At 40.6% G+C, this 23,757-nt stretch overlaps 2 protein-coding genes across 4 annotated transcripts in view; one reads left to right on the forward strand and one right to left on the reverse strand.

Annotated features, from left to right (window-relative positions):
* Positions 1 to 1,153, reverse strand: part of HDLBP (high density lipoprotein binding protein) — a 37,310-nt gene extending 36,157 nt beyond the window's left edge. Inside the window, exon 1 of the mRNA XM_064721152.1 lies at positions 1,015 to 1,153. The gene's annotated coding sequence lies outside the window, so the exon portion shown is untranslated. The remainder of the gene's footprint in view (positions 1 to 1,014) is intronic.
* Positions 484 to 23,225, forward strand: SEPTIN2 (septin 2). Of its 3 annotated transcripts, none has more exons than XM_064721156.1 (13): positions 484 to 502; positions 3,546 to 3,578; positions 4,648 to 4,768; positions 7,857 to 7,943; positions 8,886 to 9,009; positions 13,473 to 13,607; positions 13,843 to 13,960; positions 15,196 to 15,297; positions 15,612 to 15,757; positions 16,389 to 16,472; positions 18,848 to 18,905; positions 20,160 to 20,263; positions 20,658 to 23,225. In XM_064721156.1, exons 2-12 carry the CDS (start codon positions 3,570 to 3,572, stop codon positions 20,253 to 20,255), a joined length of 1,080 nt encoding a protein of 359 aa, XP_064577226.1. In that variant the 5' UTR covers positions 484 to 502; positions 3,546 to 3,569; the 3' UTR covers positions 20,256 to 20,263; positions 20,658 to 23,225. The 3 variants fall into 3 exon arrangements, with proteins under 3 accessions (XP_064577226.1, XP_064577224.1, XP_064577227.1); XM_064721154.1 differs by lacking the exon at positions 484 to 502 and adding an exon at positions 1,089 to 1,285; XM_064721157.1 differs by lacking the exons at positions 484 to 502; positions 3,546 to 3,578; positions 4,648 to 4,768; positions 7,857 to 7,943; positions 8,886 to 9,009 and adding an exon at positions 10,509 to 10,524.
* Positions 23,226 to 23,757: the final 532 nt, after the last annotated feature.

Raw genomic sequence — 23,757 nt, forward strand, 5'->3', positions numbered from 1 at the left:
ATGCAGCACATATGAGTGTGCAGATTTTTTTCTCTGCCATTACACAACAGGATAAGACAAGAAATTATTCTTCAAACACCTTGGGACTGAATGTCACTAATCTTAACTCCACAAGCACAGAACAGAGAATGTTTCAAATTCTAAATTTAGTTAATTCAAAGCTCTTGCTTCATCTTACAAGTTAACTGATCTCTATATTACCAATATTCTCAGCACAATCTCCTCTCCTGCTTCTTGTCTCTCACTGGAAGAAATTATGAAACCTCCCCTACTGTTTGGGGAAAGCCATCACGGGAAACGCTATTTATCATGTGCCATTTCACCTATAGCTCAAGAATCAGCAGTGCCCTATGTTTAACTCTCTTCAGGGCTGCTGGATCATCCCGGTCTATAAATAACTCGAAATAAAACCACACTGCAGGCACAGAGAGCAGGTCAGCAGAGGCTGAATTTCCGCGGCTATCATGCCCAGAGGCGGCTGCCGCTACCTGCAGTGTCACAGGTGAGGCCACAGCCCTCCCCCAGCGCGGCCCTTGGCGCATCCTCAGCCTTGGGGAGCGCCGGGGATGGAGCCCGCTGCCCTTGGGGAGGGGGGACACAGGGCAGGTTGAAGGCGGGGGAAGCGATCGCTCCCTCCGCCGCATCCCCTGAGCGCGGCAGGGCCCAGCCACAGCCGGTGCGCCGCAGGGGAAGGGAGCGGGACATGACTCATGGCTTTTGTCCGCCCGCGGGCGGCGCTGCCGGCGGAGCGGGGCCCCGGGGCGGCGGAGCGGGACCCCGGCTCGGAGCGGGGCGCGCGGCCGGCACGTGGCCCGCGCTGCGCCAATGGCAGCGGCCGCGACCATAGAGCGGGGCCGGGCGCTGCTGCACATCCCGCCTGCCGCCCTTCTCGCCGCTGCCGCCATCTTGCTGCAGGCAAAGGAAGGAGCCCGGTCACAGCGCCGGGCCCGCGCCTTCCTCCCGCTCACCGGAGGCGCTACCGTCCCCGCCCTCCCGCGCCGGGCCCGCCGTTACCTCTAGTCGGCCCGCAGCGAAGCCTAGGCTGGGTACGAGGCCGACGGCCCGGCCGCCATCTTGGTGCAGCAGAGGGGATGTGCGTGACCTACAACATGCGGGCGGCCCCGCCCCGTCCCAGCGGGTTGCTATGGGGACGGGGCGCGCGCGTGCGCGCGGGGCCCTGCACCGCCCGGGGGGCGTGGCCTTGGGCGGGGCGGCCCCGCCCCCTCGGCCGGCCGTGCGCGCGCGGGAGCGGAGCTCGGGGCCGGCGGCTGCGGGAGGCGCTGAGGTGAGGGAGGGACCCTGCCCCGCCCCGGGAGCGCGGGGTCCCGCCGGCCGTGAGGGGACACGGCGGGCAGCAGCGCTGGGATGGCTCTGTCCTTTCCAGCCGGACCCCCGAACGTGAGGGGTTTGGTTGAGATGGGGTGATGGTGAGGAAGGAGCGGGACGATGCGCGCTGCGGGCGGTGCCGGGGAGGTGTGAGGCGCCCTGGCCGCCCTCCCAGCGCGGGACTTGGTGCTCGTGTGGCCGCCATGGGACCCCCGGGCGGGGCCCCTCCCACGGCGGGCAAGGCAGTCCCTTCTGAACGTGCTCTCGTAGAAAACTGCACCGCGCTGTAGAGACCGGAGGGTGAGGAACATGTCCGACCAGCTCCCGAGAAAGTCTGGGCTGCTTCCATGCACCCGAACCCCGATCTCAGCCCGCAGCCCCCCGTGCGCTGCCCTGGGCTCGGGTCTGCGGGCCTTGGCCCTCGGGTTCGGATGTGCCTGTGTGGGAGCGCTCAGACCTGGCGGGAACGCTGTGGGAAACATCATTCCTGAAAAGTTTCTGTGCTTGTTCTCTGTGTTAAAACATAATGTAGCTGCAGCCGTCTGCATAACTCTGCTCGCTGCTTCGTTTCCTCAGTAGCTGTGAGAAACTTTCCTCGTCTCTTAGCCCTCCTCTGAGAAATAGTTGGGTGACAGACAAGTCTCACAAATTAAAAGAATGTTCCTCTGTGTTCCAGCAGGATCTGGTTTTGTTTGGCATTGAAAACCTCTCATGGAGAATGCTTAAGCAGGAATCAATGACATCACTGGGCAGGAAACACTCTTGGAAGGAAGAGTTGCTATCAGAGCAATCTCACATGATATAACAGGCTCAAGTTCTTCACTAGCTGAATACATCACAAGTCATAGATTGTTCTGTGGACTGAAATGCAGATGTTGCAGATACTAGATTTTATTTTTATCTTACAATTTCACTTGAGAACCATGTTATCCAGTTTTTATTTTGTGCCAGTAATCAGGGTGCCAGATTTTGCTCAGCAAATTTTGCTTCATGAGAAAGGACACCAAACTGCTTCAAAGTTCAACATCTTCAGTCTGTAACTCCCATCAAACCCAAATGAGGTTAAAATGGTGTAAACATACACCTGTATGGTAGCTTTGAGAAGAAAATCCTGGAAATCATCCCCACACTGAAACAACTTTACCTTGTGCCTGACACAAAAAGTTGGGGTTCTGCTATTTGTTTTGATTCCAAGATATCTCTTTGCTGGGAGGAACAGACTGAAGGGTGCTGCAAACTGAAGCAGTTTGGTGTAGTTTCACACAAATTGGGCTTGCTGACAAAATCTGCTTGGAAGATGGAAAGAATTATTAGTGATAATTTCAAATCCATGGAAATAAAGTGAGAGTGAGCTAGGTAAGAGGTGGCTGAGGGCTTTGGAGTGGGAACTGATACCTTGTGGTAAGAGGGTGAGCCAGGGGAAGGTCTAGAAAGGGGAATTGAGCTTTTATCACTTGCAGATCCAGCATATGCAGGCATTTTTATGTTGCCACAGTAAATCACATGTTCTCCTGAAATCATGCAAGCTGGTGGTTGGTGAGGCTTTGTTAAGAGATTTTTTTTGCACAGAAGTGTTAGATAAGAAATCTTTAAACATTTTTTTTGTGCCTGTTTTTTATTTCACATGCAGCTACATATGAAAATTTTATATTGGTAAACAGGAGGTAGAATGACTGAGTTTGCAAGCATCTAGATAAAAGAGGAAGAGAAAAAGTTTCATTTTGAAGCTGTGAGCTCTTTACAAAACACTCAAGCATGGATGGAAATGTTGAGGACAAAGAGGCTTGAAAAGGAAAAATAATACATGAGTTAGGGTGTTGTGTTTTTTTGGCTTTGAAGAAACTTTTCTCTAAAGAGCAAGGTGTCTTTTAGCAAGGTGTTTGGTTTGGTGAGTTTTCAGAAAGGATGTGGACTTTGAGGGCTTCAGAATGGTTTGTCACACATCTGCTGCCTTCAGCACCCCACATTCATGTTGCTTGAATTTCTTGTCTGACTGCATTTATAGGAGTAATTGTAGCTGAAAATTCTGCCCCTTGTTAGAACAGCAGAGTCAAATATTTGTGCCTGTGAAGAATCTGACACTTTCAGAGTCTGGACAGCCAGTCAGGGATGCTCCTTTTTTAATTTATTGTGCAACAGCAAATATTACACTGGTTTGTAGGTGAGTTTTTTCCTCATACAATTTTTAATAAGCTGATAAACATTATTATTTTTTTCAGATTTTTTCCTGTCCTTGCCTAAAAATGTCCAAGGTAAGAACAAAATTTCTGTCTTCCAATGCAACAATGGGAGATACATTTTTTGTTTTTAAATATTAATCCTCAATGATTATTATTGTGCAACTTGCATCTGTTTGATATGAAGAGCATTCAAAATTTACTGCCTATAGGAGCCACAATATTGAAAGATGAGTGATGCAAGACATAGATTAAAGTAGTTTCATGCAAGTATAAATCTCTGCAGTTAATTAATACTCTTGGAAGGATTTCATTTTGGTCAGAGTTGGATAAAAGCTCCCTGCTGCATCTTCACTGAAACTTCCTTTCCAATCATTTAAGAAAATGGTGGTTTAGATTTAATTTCTTTCTTTACTAATAGAATCAACTGCTTCTCCAATAAAACCCTTCATTTCAAGTATTATAACCTAAAATATTATTGTCATGCTGGGATTCATCTCATTCTTGGCTCCTAGCATTTGCTATGATGGGTGAAATGCCCATGTTGGTTTATTGGAGAGAAATGAGTGATAAAGGATGTTTGAGTGATGTGTTTGAAGAGGGAAGTAAGAGATGTAAAGATTTCTCTGCCATATCTGTAGCAGTGAGCATTCTCTTGTGTAAATTCCCCTTCCCCACCCCTGAAGAGAGCTCTCTGAAGAGCACCTCCAGCCAATGGCTTTCACTTCACAGCTTGCTCAGGGTTTGGCTTTGGATGTGCTAAAAAAGGATCAGGAATGGTCATAGAAAACTATTTTATTTTAGCTGTGCACGAAGCCTGTTCAAAAAGTGATGAGTGCCCACAATTCATACTTTGTCATGCTTTGGTAAATAATTATTTGGGATTTTGTTTCTGTTTCACTTAAAGTGAGCTTGGCTGGATATCTGAACAAGTGAAGTTTTGTTTTTTAAGCTCTAGGTCAATGTAGTTGTTCTGCACTTCTCTGTGAAACCATTGAGTAGCAGGAACCTCTGAGTAGTTTCCTCTCTGTCCCATAGCTTCAAACCTTTTGAGTTAAGTGAGGAAAGCAGTTGTACAAGCTTCTAAATCTTGACTGGTTGCTTATTATAGTCTTATTTTATTTTTTTTAAATTTCATTTGTAGCAACAGCCTGCTCAATTCACCAACCCAGAAACTCCTGGCTATGTTGGATTTGCAAACCTTCCCAACCAGGTTCACCGAAAGTCTGTGAAAAAGGGCTTTGAATTTACTCTGATGGTGGTTGGTAAGGAAACATTTTGTAGTTTTTCTCACAATTAGCGCTTGCTCACAGGGAATTTGAAGTTAAATCAAATGTTACTTGCACTATTCTAAGGCTTCAGCTTGCATCAAAACTTTCCTTTACTGTTGCATTTAGCTTTCTTTTATATTTTGTTGATTCTTGCAGCAGTTGTTTACCACATTAAAACCATTCTTGAATAAATTAATAAGTTTGTTTGTGGGTGAAGAAAGTTTATTGTGCACTCCAGCAATCACTCATTCCTTCCTTCCTTCTGCCCTGTCCTACAGGATTCCAGCACTCCATTTCAAATATAATTTAAAACTGGTTTTGCATTTGAATATTGTCTTAGTTCATTTGTGTGTTTGGATTAAGAGTCTTGTATTAAGCAGACCATTCCATTTAAAATGTTGTTTATTCTTCTTTAGTTCAAAACAATCTGACCTCTATCTTTTCAACCTTCCAAATACTCTTGTAAAAGAGTGAGAAAGACTGAGAATTGGATCAGTTGGTTTTGATGTCAGCTGTTACTTTTTAATTTAATCATGATTTTATGTTAGCAGCTGTAACCTAAAGTGTTATTCTATTTGATAATTCATTGGGAGTCTTGATAAAAAATCTGGGAGTGTTGACAAAAAATCTGATGTCTGCAGAAATACCTTGATCATTTGAGAAATGGGTTGAAAATTATTCTTGAAAATTCAATAGACTCCCAGATCAGGCTTGGGTGTTTTCTCTGTCTCTCTGTGAGCCATAACTTGTGAGTTTTGCTGTTTGAACTCTTTAATTCTTGCTTTTAAATAGGCTTTTACAAAAAACACCCTAATAGAATTAGGCTCTTCATTACCTGGCCCCACAAGAAATAAATCCCATTTATGTGCTAGATTTGCCTAAGAGAGATCACAGTGGGAGTGAGCAGGAGAGGTGAGAGAGTGATGATGATAGGAGGTGTTTGACTTTTAATGGTTTTGGATTTCAGTAGTTACAGGGAGAGCCTGTCCTCAAACCTTTCATTAGTTTTGCCAAATGACAGCCCTAGCCCTGCTTTTGTCCTACTTTCTTCAGTGGTGTACAGAGTTTTTCCTTATCTTTGTCTTCCTATAATTTTATTGTAGTTTTTTACTGTATTTGATGTGGATGATGCCATAAAGGAACCTCATAAAATCCAAGAGTAAAACCAAACCATAAGTAGCTGCTTCAAATTATTCTGTCTACTCTGACTCTTCAGAATTTACTGTTCAGTGATCCTAAAAGTGTGAACAGTTTTGAGAAAGAAAAGATCTGCTTTCTCTAAACTTCCAGATCTGTTTGAATTCTAATTGCAAATCCTGCCACGTCAAACAGTTCTGGAAGAGAGCAATGTAAAATTATATAGACCAACAGTTGTTTCTTGTCTCTTGTAAAATAGAAATAGAGGGCAAATGATATGGTGTAAGAGTGACAGAAAGAGAATTAATCCACCCATGTTGGAGTGAAGTGGAACTTTACTGTTGTTGCCTGCCAGTATTTTAAGGGATAAATGGAAACTAAAGGAAGAGGACTTGGAAAAAAAATAATTTCATTGAAAATTTGGAGTGGTATTTTAAGCCACACTAGCAGAGGGAGGCAGCTGATGTAAGATAAAATAAACTGTGCTTTAAATTGTTGGTTATTTCAACAGTTTGGAATGTGAATGCTTTCTCTTCAAATATGCATGGAGTTAAAGTATGTTCTCTTGTGGGCTGTGTCAGTGCCTGTTCTGAACTCTCATTTTTCATTAAGTTGCCATCCTCCTTCATTTCTGAGCAGGATAATACTTTAAAGCTGCCTGTGCTGACAGAAACCTAATCAATGATTTTGCTTTTTTCCACAGCTTTTGGTTATGTTTTTTCCCCCTGCTATTGTTTGCTGTGGTATCTGAAAATATGAGCTGGAGTTTATAAGAATTTGGCTGCTTGGCTGTGTTGCTCCCAAAGAAATCCCAGTCACTTGTGTTTATTTTTATGTTCATTCTCATTATTAAGCTATGACTTCATCTAAATAGTTATTTCACTTAAAAGTCACTAAACTACTGTAGCCAACATAATCATTGACAGTGACTATGAAAACTGATTTTTGTGTAATATTTACCCTTACTGAGACAGTGGAATGTGGCACTGGATGAAATCATGCTTTTGCTGAAATAATTCCATGTGACTGTTGAGTTTCTCTGGGTGCCTGTCACCCTCACTGGTGCAGGCTGCACTGGCACAATCTGAAACTGGCAGCTCCTACTCAAATCTTCATTTCAAAACAATTTCTGTCCTTTTTTCCCTGTTGTTCAGATGTTTTTGTCTGATTCATATTGCAGTGTTACTCAGACATTCTGTGGCCCATCATTTTTTAATTTTTTTTTTATTTAATCCTATCAACACCTGAAATAACACTAAAATTCTAGAAAAATATCTCTTCAGTAAACTCAAGTACTGAGCATTTCAAGTTGCTACTCTTTTTTATGCTATAAACATTTGTTTTGATTAAAATCTTGATCTCTAATGAGTCTAAATTTTCCTCATGGCCATCAGTATCTCTAGAACAAAAATATACTTACAGTACAATTTGGTAATCCTCTAGTTCATATAAAATTGCTCAGTGGCCATATTCCTCTTGCTTTGAATTCTTGTTTGCCCTACTGGCTTAAAAAACATAAATAAATCCCATTTTATGTAGCCTGGCTGTACAGAAGTTCAGCAATGGATTTTTCATTGTTTAAATTGATGATAAAGCCTTGACAGGATAGAGCTTCTCACTGGGTATGATATTTCACAGAAAAGCTTGTCTTAAAAAATCAGGAGATGAAATGGAAAATCTTAATTCTAAATGGGTCACAACTCCCCTTGGCTAGCAGCATTAATTACAGATCATCAGTGAGAGCTCTGGCAAAGTGCATTACAAAGCCAAGATGTAAAAATTGTTATTCAATCTTTTTGTGTAAACTTGCCTAATCCAAAATTAAAAATATGTAAATTCTTCCTTTGAAAGAAATATGAAAAAATCTGTAGTCAGATAATACTGTGAGACACTCTTGAAATTATTTATGTAAATATATTGAATTTATCTTTCTATTGAATCACAGGTGAATCTGGATTAGGAAAATCTACATTAATAAACAGCCTGTTCCTGACAGATCTGTACCCAGAAAGGATAATCCCAGGAGCTGCTGGTAAATACATCTTTGCTCAATGGTTTTTGGAGTTGATTGCTTTTATCTGTGAGTTTTGGTAAAAGCCAGCAGTGATTTCCAGCTCCAGTAGTTTCTAATGCATTTCCTGACACTTCAGCTGTTTGATAAAACCGTTTTCTTCTGCACCAGGTCTTTGTTATTTAGTCTTTGTATTTGTATTAACACCTAGAAATTTGATCCCTTCTTTTGCTTAAAAACAGTCTTTGTGTCACAGTAAGATAAACAATCAACTAAAACAATCAGAGAATTTATTTCGTTTTTAATCTGTTGCATTTGTAAACATATGAATTGGTTATGCCTGTTTGCAACTTATTTCAACTTTAGGTAGATGTTTAGTGAATGACTAAAATGAATGAAACTTCACTTCTTATTCTTCATTTTCTTGTCCTGTTTTTGTTGTTATCAAGGTATGAAATAATCCAGCAAAAGAGAACATTGTAATAAGATAAAAGATGCAATTTTTGTCTTTTGGCTACCTGTTGAATGAATTGCTTTGTATAGATCAACAGTTGTTTCTTGTCTCTTGTAAAATAGAAATAGAGGGGAAATGAGATGTATTTGTATTAACATGTAGAAATTTGTGTTAATGTTGTGAAATTTTATCATGTTCGCTGATGCTACTTATTACTTCCAGCCTCAAGAAAAAAAATCCATTACATATAATTTTATATTGTTCTCCCCTTACTGATGGTTTTGTCTCAGAGCCTTTTGCCTGAATTTCTATGTTATTTTCAAGAAAATGATGGAATCTCATACTCAGTCCTCTAATAACGCTGAAGGAATTTTTGTACTGAGCCTTTTTGAATGCAATGGATAGAATAATATTTTTGCTGTTTTCTCTGCCAGCTGATTTTTGGAGCTGATCTCAGGGTGCCCTGGTGTCAGGCTGGGCTGTGCAGATGCAGTTTTGTTGTTTTTCAGACAAGATTGAGCGCACAGTGCAGATTGAGGCCTCCACAGTGGAAATTGAGGAGAGGGGAGTGAAGCTGCGCCTGACGGTCGTGGATACCCCGGGCTATGGGGATGCCATCAACTGCAGGGACTGGTACGTGCACTCACAGCATCCCTTCATCCATCTGTGGACAATAACATGGATTTCTTATCTCTTCTGGGAGGTGGGAGTGTGCTGTGTGCCTGTGAAATGCTCAGTTTGAGGTGGGGTTTTTTATTTTGAAGAAGTTTGATTATGCCATCAACTGCAGGGACTGGTACGTGCACTCACAGCATCCCTTTATCCATCTGTGGACAATAACATGGATTTCTTATCTCTCCTGAGGGGTGGGAGTGTGCTGTGTGCCTGTGAAAGTCTCAGTTTGAGGTGGGGTTTTTTGTTTTCTAATTTTGAAGAAGTTTGATTATGCCATCAACTGCAGGGACTGGAACGTGCACACACAGCATCTCTTCATCCATCTGTGGACAATAACATGGATTTCTTATCTCTCCTGGGGGGTGGGAGTGTGCTGTGTGCCTGTGAAATGCTCAGTTTGAAGTGGGGTTTTTTTGTTTTCTAATTTTGAGCAAGTTTGATTATGCCATCAGCTGCAGGGACTGGTATGTGCACACAGAGCATCCCTTCATCCATCTGTGGACAATAACATGGATTTCTTATCTCTTCTGAGGGGTGGGAGTGTGCTGTGTGCCTGTGAAATGCTCAGTTTGAGGTGGGGTTTTTTATTTTGAAGAAGTTTGATTATGCCATCAACTGCAGGGACTGGTACGTGCACTCACAGCATCTCTTCATCTACCTGGAGAATAACATGGATTTCTTATCTCTTCTGAGGGGTGAGAGTGTGCTGTGTGCCTGTGAAATGCTCAGTTTCAGGTGGGGTTTCTTGTTTTCTAATTTTGAGCAAGTTTGATTATGCCATCAACTGCCAGGACTGGTATGTGCACACACAGCATCCCTTCATCCATCTGTGGACAATAACATGGATTTCTTATCTCTCCTGGGGGTGGGAGTGTGCTGTGTGTGCCTGTGAAATGCTCAGTTTGAGGTGGGGTTTTTGTTTTCTAATTTTGAAGAAGTTTGATTATGCCATCAACTGCAGGGACTGGTACGTGCACACACAGCATCCCTTCATCTACCTATGGAGAATAACATGGATTTCTTATCTCTTCTGAGGGGTGAGAGTGTGCCGTGTGCCTGTGAAATGCTCAATTTGAAGTGGGGTTTTTTGTTTTCTAATTTTGAGCAAGTTTGATTATGCCATCAACTGCCAGGACTGGTACGTGCACACACAGCATCTCTTCATCCATCTGTGGAGAATAACATGGATTTCTTATCTCTTCTGAGGGGTGAGAGTGTGCTGTGTGCCTGTGAAATGCTCAGTTTCAGGTGGGGTTTTTTTATTTTGAGCAAGTTTGATTATGCCATCAACTGCAGGGACTGGTATGTGCACACAGAGCATCTCTTCATCTACCTGTGGACAATAACATGGATTTCTTATCTCTCCTGGGGGGTGGGAGTGTGCTGTGTGCCTGTGAAAGTCTCAGTTTCAGGTGGGGTTTCTTGTTTTCTAATTTTGAAGAAGTTTGATAATGCCATCAACTGCAGGGACTGGTACGTGCACACACAGCATCTCTTCATCTACCTATGGAGAATAACATGGATTTCTTATCTCTTCTGAGGGGTGAGAGTGTGCTGTGTGTGCCTGTGAAATGCTCACTTTGAGGTGAGGTTTTTTGTTTTCTAATTTTGAAGAAGCTTAATCCTGCTGTCATGAATGAATTCCAATACGTGTGAAGAGGAATCAATAACTTTAGCACATCTTGAAATCAATTTTGTAATGCTTTTTATTTCTTTGTTAACTTCCATTTTGCTTGAAAGAGCTTTAAGTGAACAGTGACCTTGATTCTCAATAATACTCTGAGAAAGTAAATCACCTACTCTTCAGTGCAAGCAAAAATCCACCCCTGGATCTTGTCCACGTTCACTTGAGCATTCTCAGATTCTGTGCCTAATTTTTAAGTGCTTTTCATCAACTTAGATTTTCATTGTTTGTTTGTTTAGGTTTTTTTTTCTTTTTACAAATTTACATTATAGTAAACACTGAGAACTAATCTTGAGGTCAAATCAGTTTTCAGTGGTAATTCCTTTTCCCACATCTCTCAAACCCCTGAACCTCAAGGCAACCTCTGCCTTTCCCCATAATTTTGGAAATTAAATTGCCCAATGAAGTGAAATTCAGCTTCAAGCCCACATGTCCTGTCCTGTGAGCCCAAGGGCTACTGCATGAACAATCTCCTGTTTCATTTGTTCAAAAGCTTGTTGTTGTTCAGGACCCCACTTGAAATCATTCTTCTTCTGGGTCACATGAGGGAGAGGCCTTGCAATCTGACTGTGCTCTGCAATATGCACCTTACAAAATCCCACAGCCCCTGGGTCAGCCTGAGCTTCATTCCTGCTGCTCACTGGGGACAGAGCTGCTGTTTTGTTCACCACATCCAGTGGAGTCTGACAATGCCTATTTTGCCATTTTACTCCTAAAAACTGGATTTCCTGAGCAGGTCCCTTGACCTTACTTTGTTTTATGGCAAAACCAACCTTCAGGAAGATCTGGATTGTTTTCTCCCCTTGCTCAAAAACTTCCTCTGCCATGTTTCCCCACATGATGATGCCATCAATGTACTGCCAGTGTTCTGAAAGCTTACACTTCAGGAGTAACATCAGCCCTTCTGTTCTGTCTGAGGACCTGCCCACTGGAAGCTGGAGCTGCATTTATGCTTGAAGAATTTCCTGTGGTGGTTGTACTTCCTGTCAGCTCCTGCCCCCCTGCTGCTGAGGCAGTGGTGGCTTTTCCATCCCACTTCCTGATGTCTTTTGTGTGGCCATGTAGGTGAAACCACAGGTTACCACGTGGTGTACATCCTGTGTCCTGAGGATGGGGCTGTTTGCTCCCAGCAGCAGGGACTGACCCATACTGGTGGAGTATGGAACATTTCCTCTCTAGTTTGCTAGAGTTTTTCAAATCTGTTCTTAATCTTGGACAGTCTTTGCACAGCTGAGGTGCAGGTTGGTCAGGAGGGAAAAAACTAATATTCATGTTGCCAGAGCTGGGTCACCTGAAGCACTGTTTGCTCTCCTTCTTGCATTGACATACAACATGTACAACTTCTGTCTGTACAAACTTCTGCCACGTGGGTTGTGTACAGAGGACCTCAGAGGATCTGCAGGGGACTGATGGTTATTTGGAACCCCAGAGATTGCCCCCAGCACAGCTAATTCTCTCAGGTACTGGATACCTTCCTCCATGGCCTTCCACCTGCCTGGTCACACCATTAGATCATCCTTGAGGGAATACCTTTCCCTCACACTTGACAGAAGTCACCACCAGAGCTGAGAGTTTCTGGCCTCATCCCAATCCCCTTGTCAATGCCAGGACAGGGATCCCAGCTCCTTGGCTTCCCTATGATCTGCTTCCACATGGTGGGCCACCATGTCCTGGCACCAGAGCAGCCAGGATGCCAGGGTGTCCCCAAAGGGCAGCTGACATCTTTTCATCAAGGATAGCAATTGGGTGATTATCTCTGGCCCTGCCTCCTCTTCTGCTTCCTCTTCATCCCTCACTAAGCAAACTGATTTGGTCTTGGATTTCCTCTCTGTAGGGGCAGCTGTTTGTGGCAGTGGTTCAGCTGCAGTTGGAATGGCCATGGTTCCTGTTGCTCTGCTTTCCTCCTCCTTGCCTGAGGCTGCTCTCTAGTGATGAGCAGTGTCCAGTAAATAAAATCCAGGGCTCAGCACACTGCTATAAGTTGTTCCTCTCTGGAGTTGTCCCCTCCTGTAGATCTGGGCCAGAATCAGGACATGAGTGGACAAAAGTTGGGTATGAGCAGGCAGTCCCTGAAAGCCATGAGTGTCCCAGGCTGAGGGAGGGAGTTCTGCCCCACTCCTGTGAGATCTGCATCCAGCTCTGGGCTCTGACACATGGCAGACATGGACCTGTTAAGGCAGATGCAGAGGAAAACCACAAAAATGATCCAGAACAGCAGTAAAGAGAGGCTGGGAGAGTTGGGGCTCCATCTGAGAAAAAGACCCAGGGAAACCTTACTGAGGCCTTGAAATATATCCAAGGGGCTCACAGGAAACATGGACAGAGACTTAACAGCAGGGCCTGCAGTAGCAGAGCAAGGGACAATGATTTGAAACTGAAAATAGATTTAGGTTGGATGTAGCAGAGCCTTTTTTGCAGTGTGTAGTTAATGCTAATCAAGATATAAACACTAACCCAAGAGAAATTTGTTTTAGAACTAAGGCTGGGTTATGTATATATTATCTTTCTATACATATGTGATATGCATAGTAGCTATGCTTATTTTTTTCTAGAATTCCAATAAAATTTTAAGATGTGCTCTTCTGTTTTCCCTGTTCTATAGAATCAGTAAATGAATTTTTGCCCAACAGAAGACTGGTTCACCAGCAGGCTATCTTAGTGGTTTAATACTACCTTTGAAAGAGTCCTAAAGTTGAGGGCCATTTGGTGATTCCTCAAATCTGTGTTTGTTTTCCAGCTTTAAGACCATCATCTCTTACATTGATGAGCAGTTTGAGCGATACCTGCACGATGAGAGTGGATTGAACAGAAGGCATATCATAGATAATCGAGTTCATTGCTGTTTCTACTTCATTTCACCATTTGGTCATGGGTAGGTGTTTCTCTGTCATTTTTTATACATTATTTTATTTTAGAGAGTTGGTTTGTGCCTGGTGACTTAAATTTTCAGAATCAGGTTGCCATTACTTAAGCAGCTGCTGTAACTGCTGACATTAATTGGCTGTGTTCTTTCTCTCTGTGTAAAGAGAGATATTTCTGTCGGAGTGAAAATAAATTGGTAATTTAGAGTAAAAAATAAATAAAAATTTTCCATGTTTTAATTTTAGCCTTAAGCCTCTGGATGTTGAGTTTATGAAGGCCATACACAACAAAGTAAATATTGTACCAGTGATTGCAAAAGCTGATACACTTTCTCTGAAGGAGAGAGAGAGACTAAAGAAGAGGGTGAGTGTTTTTCTGGCCTGCAGAAATGTGTTGTGCTTTGGTTGTGGCAGTGGGGGCATTCTCATTAACCTTGCTCTGTCCTAGCTGAGGAAAATAGAATCTCATGCACAGTGTAGCATCACTTAATATGTAGTTTGATATCCTGTAAAATATTTTGTTATGTATTTAAATGAGAAACTGTCCTTAGAATGCTGTTTGTAAAATGGTAATCTGGCTGCGTTTACAGTTAGATTGAGTGAATTTTGAAACTTTGGAAAAATATCTAAATACATTTGCTGATGGTAATTGCTCAGTTACCTGTTTAATCAATCCTAAAGCAGAGATAGTATCTGCATTTATAATGTGCACATGGGTTTTTTCCCCAGTCAGAATTCTGATGGTTAAAAAATGGGATTTTTCAGAGATGTTTGATAGTGAGGCTGTTTTTCTTCCCTTATATCACTCCTAAAGCATTCCAGTTCTGTCTTCCAGAGGCAAGACCTCTTAACACATCCAGTCATGCAGGGCTTGATGCTGTGTTTGCTGGGAGGAGGGGGGATTCAGCAAACCAGCATGAGCTAATAACAGCTAGGAAGTTCAGAAAGAAGTGTTAGAATTAACTCGTCACAGGCATGCTCCAGTCTTAGCTCTTGCATTGAAAACTATGGTTTTGTCAGTTATTCTGGAATAAAAATGAAGACTTTATATATAGTATACTCTAGTAGGTGTGTTTAGAGTGCTAGAATTCTGCAGAAGTAAAGATTATTCTTTTATAAAGAGCAAAATTTGGGGTCTGTGGTAGATGGATTCCTGGTGCGGGTACCATTACTGTCAATCATGAAGAAAAAAGTATTTGTAGTGTTTATATCTCAGTTTTTCAAACACTCCCACCCCTACCCCCCAAGTAGTAATTCAGATGTAAGAGCAAGGAGGTTAAGCTGTAGAAAGCAAGTATAATTTCTGTGTCAACACCTTTATTATTATTAAAAAAAATTGCAAAGTTTTAACAAGGCAGAGCTTCCACAAAGGATGGTGGTTTTGTGAACACTATTGTTTGTATGAAAGTCCATGGCAAGTAATTGTTGAATATCATGAACAAATATAGTATTTAAAACCAAATCCTTGCTGAGCAATTTGGATCAATAAGATAAATCCAGATTTCTTAAGAGCCTGTGTATTAAGTAATTTTCTGTTAGGATTTAAAAGTACTGATTCTCCATGTACATTATATCTATTTATTTTATTGCATATCTCAGATTCTGGATGAAATAGAAGAGCATGGCATCAAAATTTATCACCTGCCTGATGCTGAATCAGATGAGGATGAAGATTTTAAGGAGCAGACCAGACTCCTGAAGGTATGACTGGTTTAATAGGTTATATACATGGATAATATATTGTATTTTTTCAGACTGCTCAGATGGCTTTAGGACAGGAGCTGCAATGCAACCTGGAGTGAGTCACCCAGAAATGAGACACCTGAAGTGTCTCTGCCCAGGCTTCCCTAGCTTGGAGGATGGTGGCAGCAGTTCCTTTTATTTATTTTACACCTTTAATTTCAAAGAATTATGAACTTATTACCATAATATGCAGTGCTGAGCAGAACAAGAGTTGTTCTTGGAGTTGTTTGTCCTGGTTTATTGTAAGTAACTTTTTCACTTTTGGCTTTCAGGCCAGCATTCCATTTTGTGTAGTGGGGTCCAATCAACTCATTGAAGCAAAAGGCAAAAAAGTCAGAGGTCGCCTCTACCCATGGGGTGTAGTTGAAGTGGAGAATCCAGAGCATAATGACTTCCTGAAGCTGAGGACCATGTTAATGTAAGTTACAACATTCCAGTTACATGGGAGTTTAGGAAACAATCACCAAGATAATCAAGCACTGCCCTGGGGGTTTGCAGCAGTTGGGTAATCCCTGGACACGTTCAGAATTTGTGTGGAGAAGGCCATGAGCAGCCTTGAGCTAGGCCTAGTCAGAGGTTGGACCACACAGGACCCACAGGTCCTCTCTGATTTAATTACTCAGTGATTCTGTGAAAACAGTGATTTGTGTGCTTCTTTTATCCAATGCAGTGTTGTATTGCTGCTCAAATCCCCTGAACATAAACCAAGTTGTGCTGATTTCAATATATCTATGAGTAGATACATTTGCAAGGGAGCAGACCTGAAAAGCCCCCTGGTTGGTTTTTTTCCTGGTCTATGCTACTCTGTTTTGCTTGCTCAGATTCATCAAAGGCCTCACCCAGGAGTGCAGCTCTGTCAGGGCACTCTCAGGGCTGAGGTGACCTCTCAGTGTCCTTTATTGCACCAATTGAACTGAAATTAGATTTAAATTAGTATGCTAAGTGGGTGTGCATGCTGAGCACATTGATCCAAGCCAGTGCTGATGCCAGAGTTGCTTAAGCAAACTGATGTGACACAATTTATCTGTTAATGACTCTGCTTCCTCCAGCACCCACATGCAGGACCTTCAGGAGGTGACCCAGGATCTCCACTATGAGAATTTCCGCTCTGAGAGGCTCAAACGAGGCACCAGGTTGGCATCTCATGGTTGCATGCTGCTTTCTCCTCCTCTGAATTTCTCTTTTGCTCTCTCTGTGTCTCACCTACCATTGCATTGTTAGCATTTGGTAGACCAAAGGCAGCTTTGTAACTCCAGTCAACATCAAGTTCTGTTGAGCAGCTTACAAAGAGTGTAACAAAAAAAATATTTGCTAAATCTGAAGTGATGGTGGGGGAGTTAGGAAATTGTGGGAATGGATCTGTGCTTTGGTCTGAGGTTTAAACATAGTTGGGTTGGAGTGTTGAAGGTCCTAAGTAGGACAGATGTCTATGATAAATGTCTTTAAAAAATCTGCAAATTAGATCAGAGCTGATATCTTAAAAAGAGTGTGTGGAGGTTTTTTTCAGAATTAACAACCAGAATATTTGGATGGAGGCTTTAAAAAGAGATGATCAAATTTGTTTGCAATTCTTTATTACACATGACATACATCAATAGTAGCTATCACACTGTTAGCCTTGTTTTGAGCTGGCTTGGATAGGACACAGCTTTCCTGGAAAGAGAACTGGCAAAACACCCAATTTTTAAACACAAGAGCAGGGTCTGTAAAGATGAGCTGGGGAGTTCTTGAGGGAAACTGCACGATTCCTGGTTTTGGTGTTTCAGCTGCATCTCTTCTTACAGCCACTAGAGGGTTCCAAATTGCACGTTTTGGGGTTTTTGGGGCATTTTGCAAAAGTTTCCACATCGAGCTGTTAACAGACATTTTGTAACATGTCTGGTCAGTTTTCAGCAAAAAGAGTTTTCCTTTTAGAGTTTTCTGCCTACAGGCAAGATAAAATCCTCTTCTCTCCTGATTTGAAATCCTGCTTTCTGAAATTCAAGGTAAAATCCCCAAACTTCCCAAGTTCTGGCACCTCTTATCCCACAGGTGTGTACAAAGGCCTTAGAGGTAATGTGACCTAAGGTCATCCAATTTTAGAGGATTTCAAGTTGCTGTTAAGTTGGGTATGTGAAACTGAAACATCTTTTTGTATATTTTCTAGTTAAGTGGCCCATTTCCTTTCACATTTCTGAAATGGTACTAGAATGTAGTTAGGTTTACTGTAAGTGAGGGTAAATTGCATGTGAATTTATTTCAAGCTTGCACTTTTGCTACCAGGAGTGCTTACAATAGGTGTTTCTCTGTACTCACTAATGATCTCTGAGGTTTTGGGGCACAGCAGATTTTTTACAATGTATTTCTTCACTTAGGATTTATTTACAATAATTTATTTCTTTTTATTTACACAGGATTTTTTTACAATGTACTTCTCTGTTAACTTTTTAACAAACACCAATTTGTTTGTTTTACATGTTTGATGGCACTTGCTTGATTAGATGATTTATCCTATTCTATCCTATCCGTATTCTTTCTATCATTATTCTATCTTATGTTATTCTATTCTACTATTAATTCTATTCTTTTATTCTACTACATTATCCTATTCTATCCCATTATTCTATTTATTCTATTCTATACTATCATTCTATTCTATTCATTCTATTGTATTCTATTTATTCTATTCTATTCTCACATTATTCTATCTATTCTATCTATTCTATTGCTATTCTATTCTATTCTATTCTATTCTATTCTATCCTATTCTATTCTATTCTATTCTATTCTATTCATTTCTATTCTATTCTATTCTATTCTATCCTTTCTACTATTCATCCTATTCTTTCTATTCTATCTATTCTATTCTATTCTACTATTCTATTCTATTCTATCTATTCTATTCTATTCTATTCTATCTATCTATTCTATTCTATTCTATTCTATTATTATTTCTATCTATTTATTCTAATCTATTCATTCTATTCTATCATTATCTATCTATTCTATTCTATTCTATTCTATTCTATTCTATTCTATTCCTATTCTTCCTTTCCTATTTTTCTTCTTTCTATTCTTATTCCTTCCTATCCCTTCCTTTCCATTCTATATCATATGCTATACTAAAACTATACTAAAGAAAGAGAAAGGATGCATCAGAAGGTTTAACCAGAATGAGAATGAAAAACTCTTGATTGACTCTTCAGAATCCGACACAGCTGATGGTGATTGGTCATTAAATAAATACAATTTACAGGAAACCAATCAAACATGTTGGTAAACCATCTCCAGATCACATTCCAAAGCAGCAAACACAGGAGAAGCAAGCAGATAATTATTGTTTTCATTCTATTTTGAGGCTTCTCAGCTTCCCAGGAGAAGAATCCTGGCAAAAGGATTTTTCAGAAAATATGACAGTGACACTGAGGGACATGTTAGTGGGTTAACACAATACTGGGTTAATGCTTGGACTCAGCAATCTTCCAACCTTAATGGTTTTATGTTTCTAACAATATTAATATTATTTTAGGAAAATAGAAGATGAAGAAGTGAATAAAGACCAGATTCTGCTTGAGAAGGAAGCAGAAGTAAGATGACAGAACTTTATATTCTTGTAATGGGGGAATTTTTGTTTTGTTGCTACTTTGGAGCAAACATTTATATGATCTTGGTAATTCATAAAGGAAAAACAGTTATATGCCAATATAAGGTTATTTAAAGGTTCACTAAGAAAACAGAAGGAGGAGGAGACTCAGGAAAGGGATTTTTTGGAACAAGTGGAATCTGGTAAAACATGATTCCATTTTACTGGTCAGCAATGGATGTAACACACAGTTTGGGCAAGGAGAATCGTCCTCCTGGGAGTAAAGGTTCTGCAGTTAAGAGCTGCAGACTGGGACAAAGTCAGTTCAGCTCTGCAGCAAAAGAGGGAATGATGGTAAAAACAGTCAGAAATAAAAAATGAAACAGAAATTCTCATTCTGCCACTGTGACAAATTTATAATGCATAGCTCTAATGCTGCTTTTCTTGTTTCTCTAAACTTAAAGGTTATAGATAGGCAAGACTAGAAAAAGTGCAATGAAAAGCAAAATGTGGGCAGAAAGGCTGAAGTGGGACCTGAAGCAGGTGCTGTGCTAGGATAGGTGAGATTAATTGCCTTGTTGAGAAGTGGATGACAGAAGGGAAGGGGTCTGACATGATCACAGATAGTGGGATAAAAATGGGAATCTGCCACACAAGCAACAGGTCATGGTTAATGGGATTCATAGATGGTTGATTTCAGTATGAAAAGCTGCTTCTAACATAGTCTGTTAGTCTAAAATACAATACTCTAAAACTGAGCTTCAACCAAGTTTAGTCATGCTTGTGTCTCACTGGATGGTTTGCCTGTAATACTTTCTTCCACCCAGTCATCCCTAGCAAGGGAGTTGGGGAATAATCCTGACAATTTTTTTTGGATGACAGATGCAGGAGTAGTTTGGAGGAACATAACCAGACTGCTTTTTTTTTTTTTTCTGATAAACTTTAGTAAGTGTAAATTGCTTGTTCAGTACTTTAGAACCATAATTTTTATACATGTGATGTTAGAGACTTCCACTTAGGGATGCTTAAAAATCCCATCCCACAGTACAATAATAAAACCTATTTATTTCAGTCAGTAAATGCCAGCCTCTTCAGTGATGCAGAGCAGTAAAGGAAGATGCCATAACCTGAATACATTACCTGTCAGATAAAGAAAATGCAGCTTTGTGATTCCCTCTTTAATAAAAATAAGAATTAGAGTGATGACAGTGAAGAATTATATTGTGAGCTGCAGAATTCCTCTGTGCTGCTTTTCCAGCTGCGTCGCATGCAGGAGATGATTGCAAGGATGCAGGCACAGATGCAGATGCAGATGCAAAGTGGAGAAGGTGACAGCAGTGGGCACCATGTGTAAAGTCTTGGGTAAGAAGCTCAAATAACCTTAATAAACTTAAAGGGCTTCTCCTTTAGCTGCTCTCTAATGTGCTTGGTATTAAGAAGTTTTGGAAAAATGTTAACAAGATGTGTTTCCATAGATTTCAGTCTGAATTTTAATTTATAAGGATTAACTGCTGTTTGCAAAGTTAGATGGCTTGGAGTCAAACTAAACAGTGTGATGGTGTGTGTATACATATAAAAATTTCCCAGAAAGTCAATACAATATATCCTGGTAAGAATTATGGAAGAAGTCTTTGAAATAGTTGAACCAGGTTTCTTAATCTCATGATGAAGTCATTGTTTACTCGTGACTTATAAAATGTGTGCAGTTCTTTCAGGTTTCTTAATCTGAAATGGTATTTTCCTGTCTTGTTTTTAGATGATTTTACCCCCTGACTCCCAGGAGACCTCCTGGAGCTGGATTGCAGTGGTGGAGGACAAAAGGATGCCTCTTGCTTCCATGTGATCTGGAGCTTGCTGTGGAGTTTAATGTGGGACTGTTTTGTGGTAACACCTTGTCAGATGTATTTCATAACATGTAGTCAGTTGGTATTTTTATATATTATACACATTTGACTTTCATTTTCTTTAGTCCTTCTTTTCTTGAGGTTATTTTAAATTTCCTATTAGGGATACAAAATAGTCATTGAAAGTTTTCTAGCCTGATAAGCAGTAGATAATAATATTTTTTAATATACCTTATTAGCTCCCTACTTTTAACTTTGTATTCCATTTAGAAATAAGCAGCTGCCAGTGATCCCTTGTTCAGTGCCAGGTAACAGTCACCTCACTAAGGCTGCACCCCTGCAAGGTTAATTTTATAAATATTGCAGTGTTTACATGTGTGTGTGAGACCAGCAGCCCTTTCTCTGTCTCTGCTCACAGCAGAGGATTTCCTTGGCCTCTGCAGAATATCAAATGAAAATTCAAGCATGCCTTGTGTCTTAGCAAAAGAAAGGAGATGCCACTGTATGTTACATGACAGGCATTATTTCTTTTAGATTTACCCTTGAGGGTTATTGTTTTCCTAAAATCTCTTACTCTATTGCAGCTAATTTTGAACAGTTTCTTGTAGGCCATCACAAGTCACTCCTGCTATTTTCTGGCATTATTGTAGCCAAATAAACTTGAATAAGGCTGATTTTATTGTTGAAAGAGGTAAACTCCAAAGAGTAGTTTTCTATGCATGGGTGTTTCCTACATCCAAAGGATAAGAAATTCTATAAATCCTAATAAGTATTTTCATACTATTTTTAGGGCATTGTAAACTGTTACATGTAGTAAAAATATATATTAGCACACTTCTCTTTTTAAAAATGACCTGTTCCTGACAGGATCAGTGCAAACTGTATTTTAAGTTCTTGCTCCAGGATGGAGTCAGCAGTATTACTTCAGAAGAGTCTCTGTTTCCTTTTATTAGGCCAAGATCTCTTTTTTAATCCTGGTAGCAAAGGAGACTTTTTATCTTGGCTGGGCTTGTGCTGCAGATCATTCCTTGTGCTGTGTTTGCTGCAAATAATGAATAATCAACACAAGTGCCCAGCTGGTGGCTGACAGGGCAAGCAGTGACACACCCTGGGTTCTTTGCTGCTCCTGATAAAGCCAGCAATCAGATTTCTTCATCTGTTCTATCACAAAACATCCTTATCTGAGCAGCTAATAAACAAATAGATAGAATTGCAACTTCTTTTGGCTCTTTGAGCTCAGGTGCAGCTGTGACTTTTATAATTTTGTTAATGTTCCTGTGGAAAAAATAATAGAATTTCTACAGCTAATGTATAATTCCAGTGGTGCTTCAGTGGCTAGATTAAATATAAATATAAATATCAGTTGGAATTTTTACCTGCCTGAAACTGCTGTTTTATGTTTGAATCTTTCTAAAAATGTGAAGTAAAATCCTGCATTGTAGCTGGGGATGTCCAGCTCTGTCTTCCAAACTTTGACACAACTCATTTGACTTTCCCTTACCTTGACAAAAGTGAAAATGAGAACCTTTTTGTATGCACAGCAGAGTTAAATCCCATTTTGTCAAACCTCTACCCACAAAACTTGGTGAGAAAAACATGTGCTTCTAATTCTTGAATTGCTTTTTCAAAAGAAGGTGTAGGACCAAAGTAATGCAGCACTGCCACAGAACACTCCACAACACCTTATTTATTTCTATTACCATGAGCCTGTACTTGAAGAAAAACTGTGAAATGTAAAATGTCTGCACAGGGGCCTGGTTGTACTTGTCACTCTCACTGTGTATATTGGGTTGAAAGGTTTTTTCTCTATTTTTAACATGGGAACAAGAGCACATTGTCCATTTGTTTAGTGCTGTTTGGTCACCATCTGTGAAATTATTTCTTTGGAATATTTACATATCTATTAAAATATTTGTTCAGGCTAAAGCATTTCATGTTATTATAAAGCAAAGAAAAGTTTGATCTAAATTGATCAAAAAAATGATCTAAAAATTCAACAGGAGAAATATTTTTGTATGTTGCTTTGGCATTTAATGGGAAAAACCAAGTTTATGGCATTAGCCATTTTAGATAATTAATTACTGCATCTTCCCAAGTCTTTGGGACAGTTGTTCATAGTGTGCCTGATGTCTCTGAAGGTTCTCCTTCACTTTTCTTGAGATGGTCTTGAAATGGATGGTTTTGTGCTAAGGCATGAAAAGCAAGACTACTTTTCTCAGAAAAGCTGCTGGTAAAAGAAAAATATGAGTAGCAGAAAGGCTTGGGGACAAAAGGTAAATTCTGTTTGGTGGTTTGTTGAACTGGCCACAGTTCTTTTTCTTTTACTGTGTTGTGATGGTTTTTATATTAGGAGTAAGAATACTTTTGAATTTGCAGAGCTTTAGAGTTGATAGCACAAGTTACTAGTTCTTGGTACAAAAACCTGTTATTATCTGTGTACTACAATTAGCTAAAACTGTAATAAAAATGCTAAAAAGCTGTTTTGTGTTTATTATGATTCTTTATTGTACTCAATATTAATTTGTGGTGGTATGTTTGAAATATTGTCCTGTTCCAGCCAGGACAGGGTTAATTTTTGGGGCAGCCAGGAAGGGCAGGGTTGGAGTGACAGTGGGCGGGGTTGGGCTCCATGGTGGGCATTTTCTCTCTCTTTTGTATCATTTTTGTTATTTAATATGGTTGCTATTACTGTTCCTTTTCTTATCTCATTGGTGTTTCCAGTAAATTGTTCTTACAACATTTTGTGTTTCCAGTTCTCCTCTCCATCCTGATGCAGAAAAGAGAGAGAGAGGAAGAGGGAGCAAGGGACTGGCAGCCTGGTTTGGAGTTTCAGTGGGAGCAGTGAGTTAGGAAATACCATTGCTAAACCAGGACAGCCTTAATTCAGCCCCAGTGTGGGGCACAGTGAGATAACCACAAATCTGCCCAGAGCAGGCTGGAAACAGGTTTGATCCAAACATTTTCTGTATTTGAGAAGTCCCAATGTTGCTTGGTCTGTTCAGTGGGTGTGGT

This window comes from Zonotrichia leucophrys, chromosome 9 (genome assembly GCF_028769735.1).
Source record: "Zonotrichia leucophrys gambelii isolate GWCS_2022_RI chromosome 9, RI_Zleu_2.0, whole genome shotgun sequence".
Lineage (NCBI taxonomy): Eukaryota > Metazoa > Chordata > Aves > Passeriformes > Passerellidae > Zonotrichia > Zonotrichia leucophrys.

Excerpts from the sequence above, each read along its gene's own strand:
- SEPTIN2 (XM_064721154.1), top strand. The coding sequence starts at position 1,145 with ATGGGGACGGGGCGCGCGCGTGCGCGCGGGGCCCTGCACCGCCCGGGG. Across the intron at positions 15,298-15,611 it reads AGCAGACCAGACTCCTGAAG|GCCAGCATTCCATTTTGTGT; the intron begins GTATGACTGGTT and ends TTTGGCTTTCAG. Across the intron at positions 15,758-16,388 it reads AAGCTGAGGACCATGTTAAT|CACCCACATGCAGGACCTTC; the intron begins GTAAGTTACAAC and ends TGCTTCCTCCAG.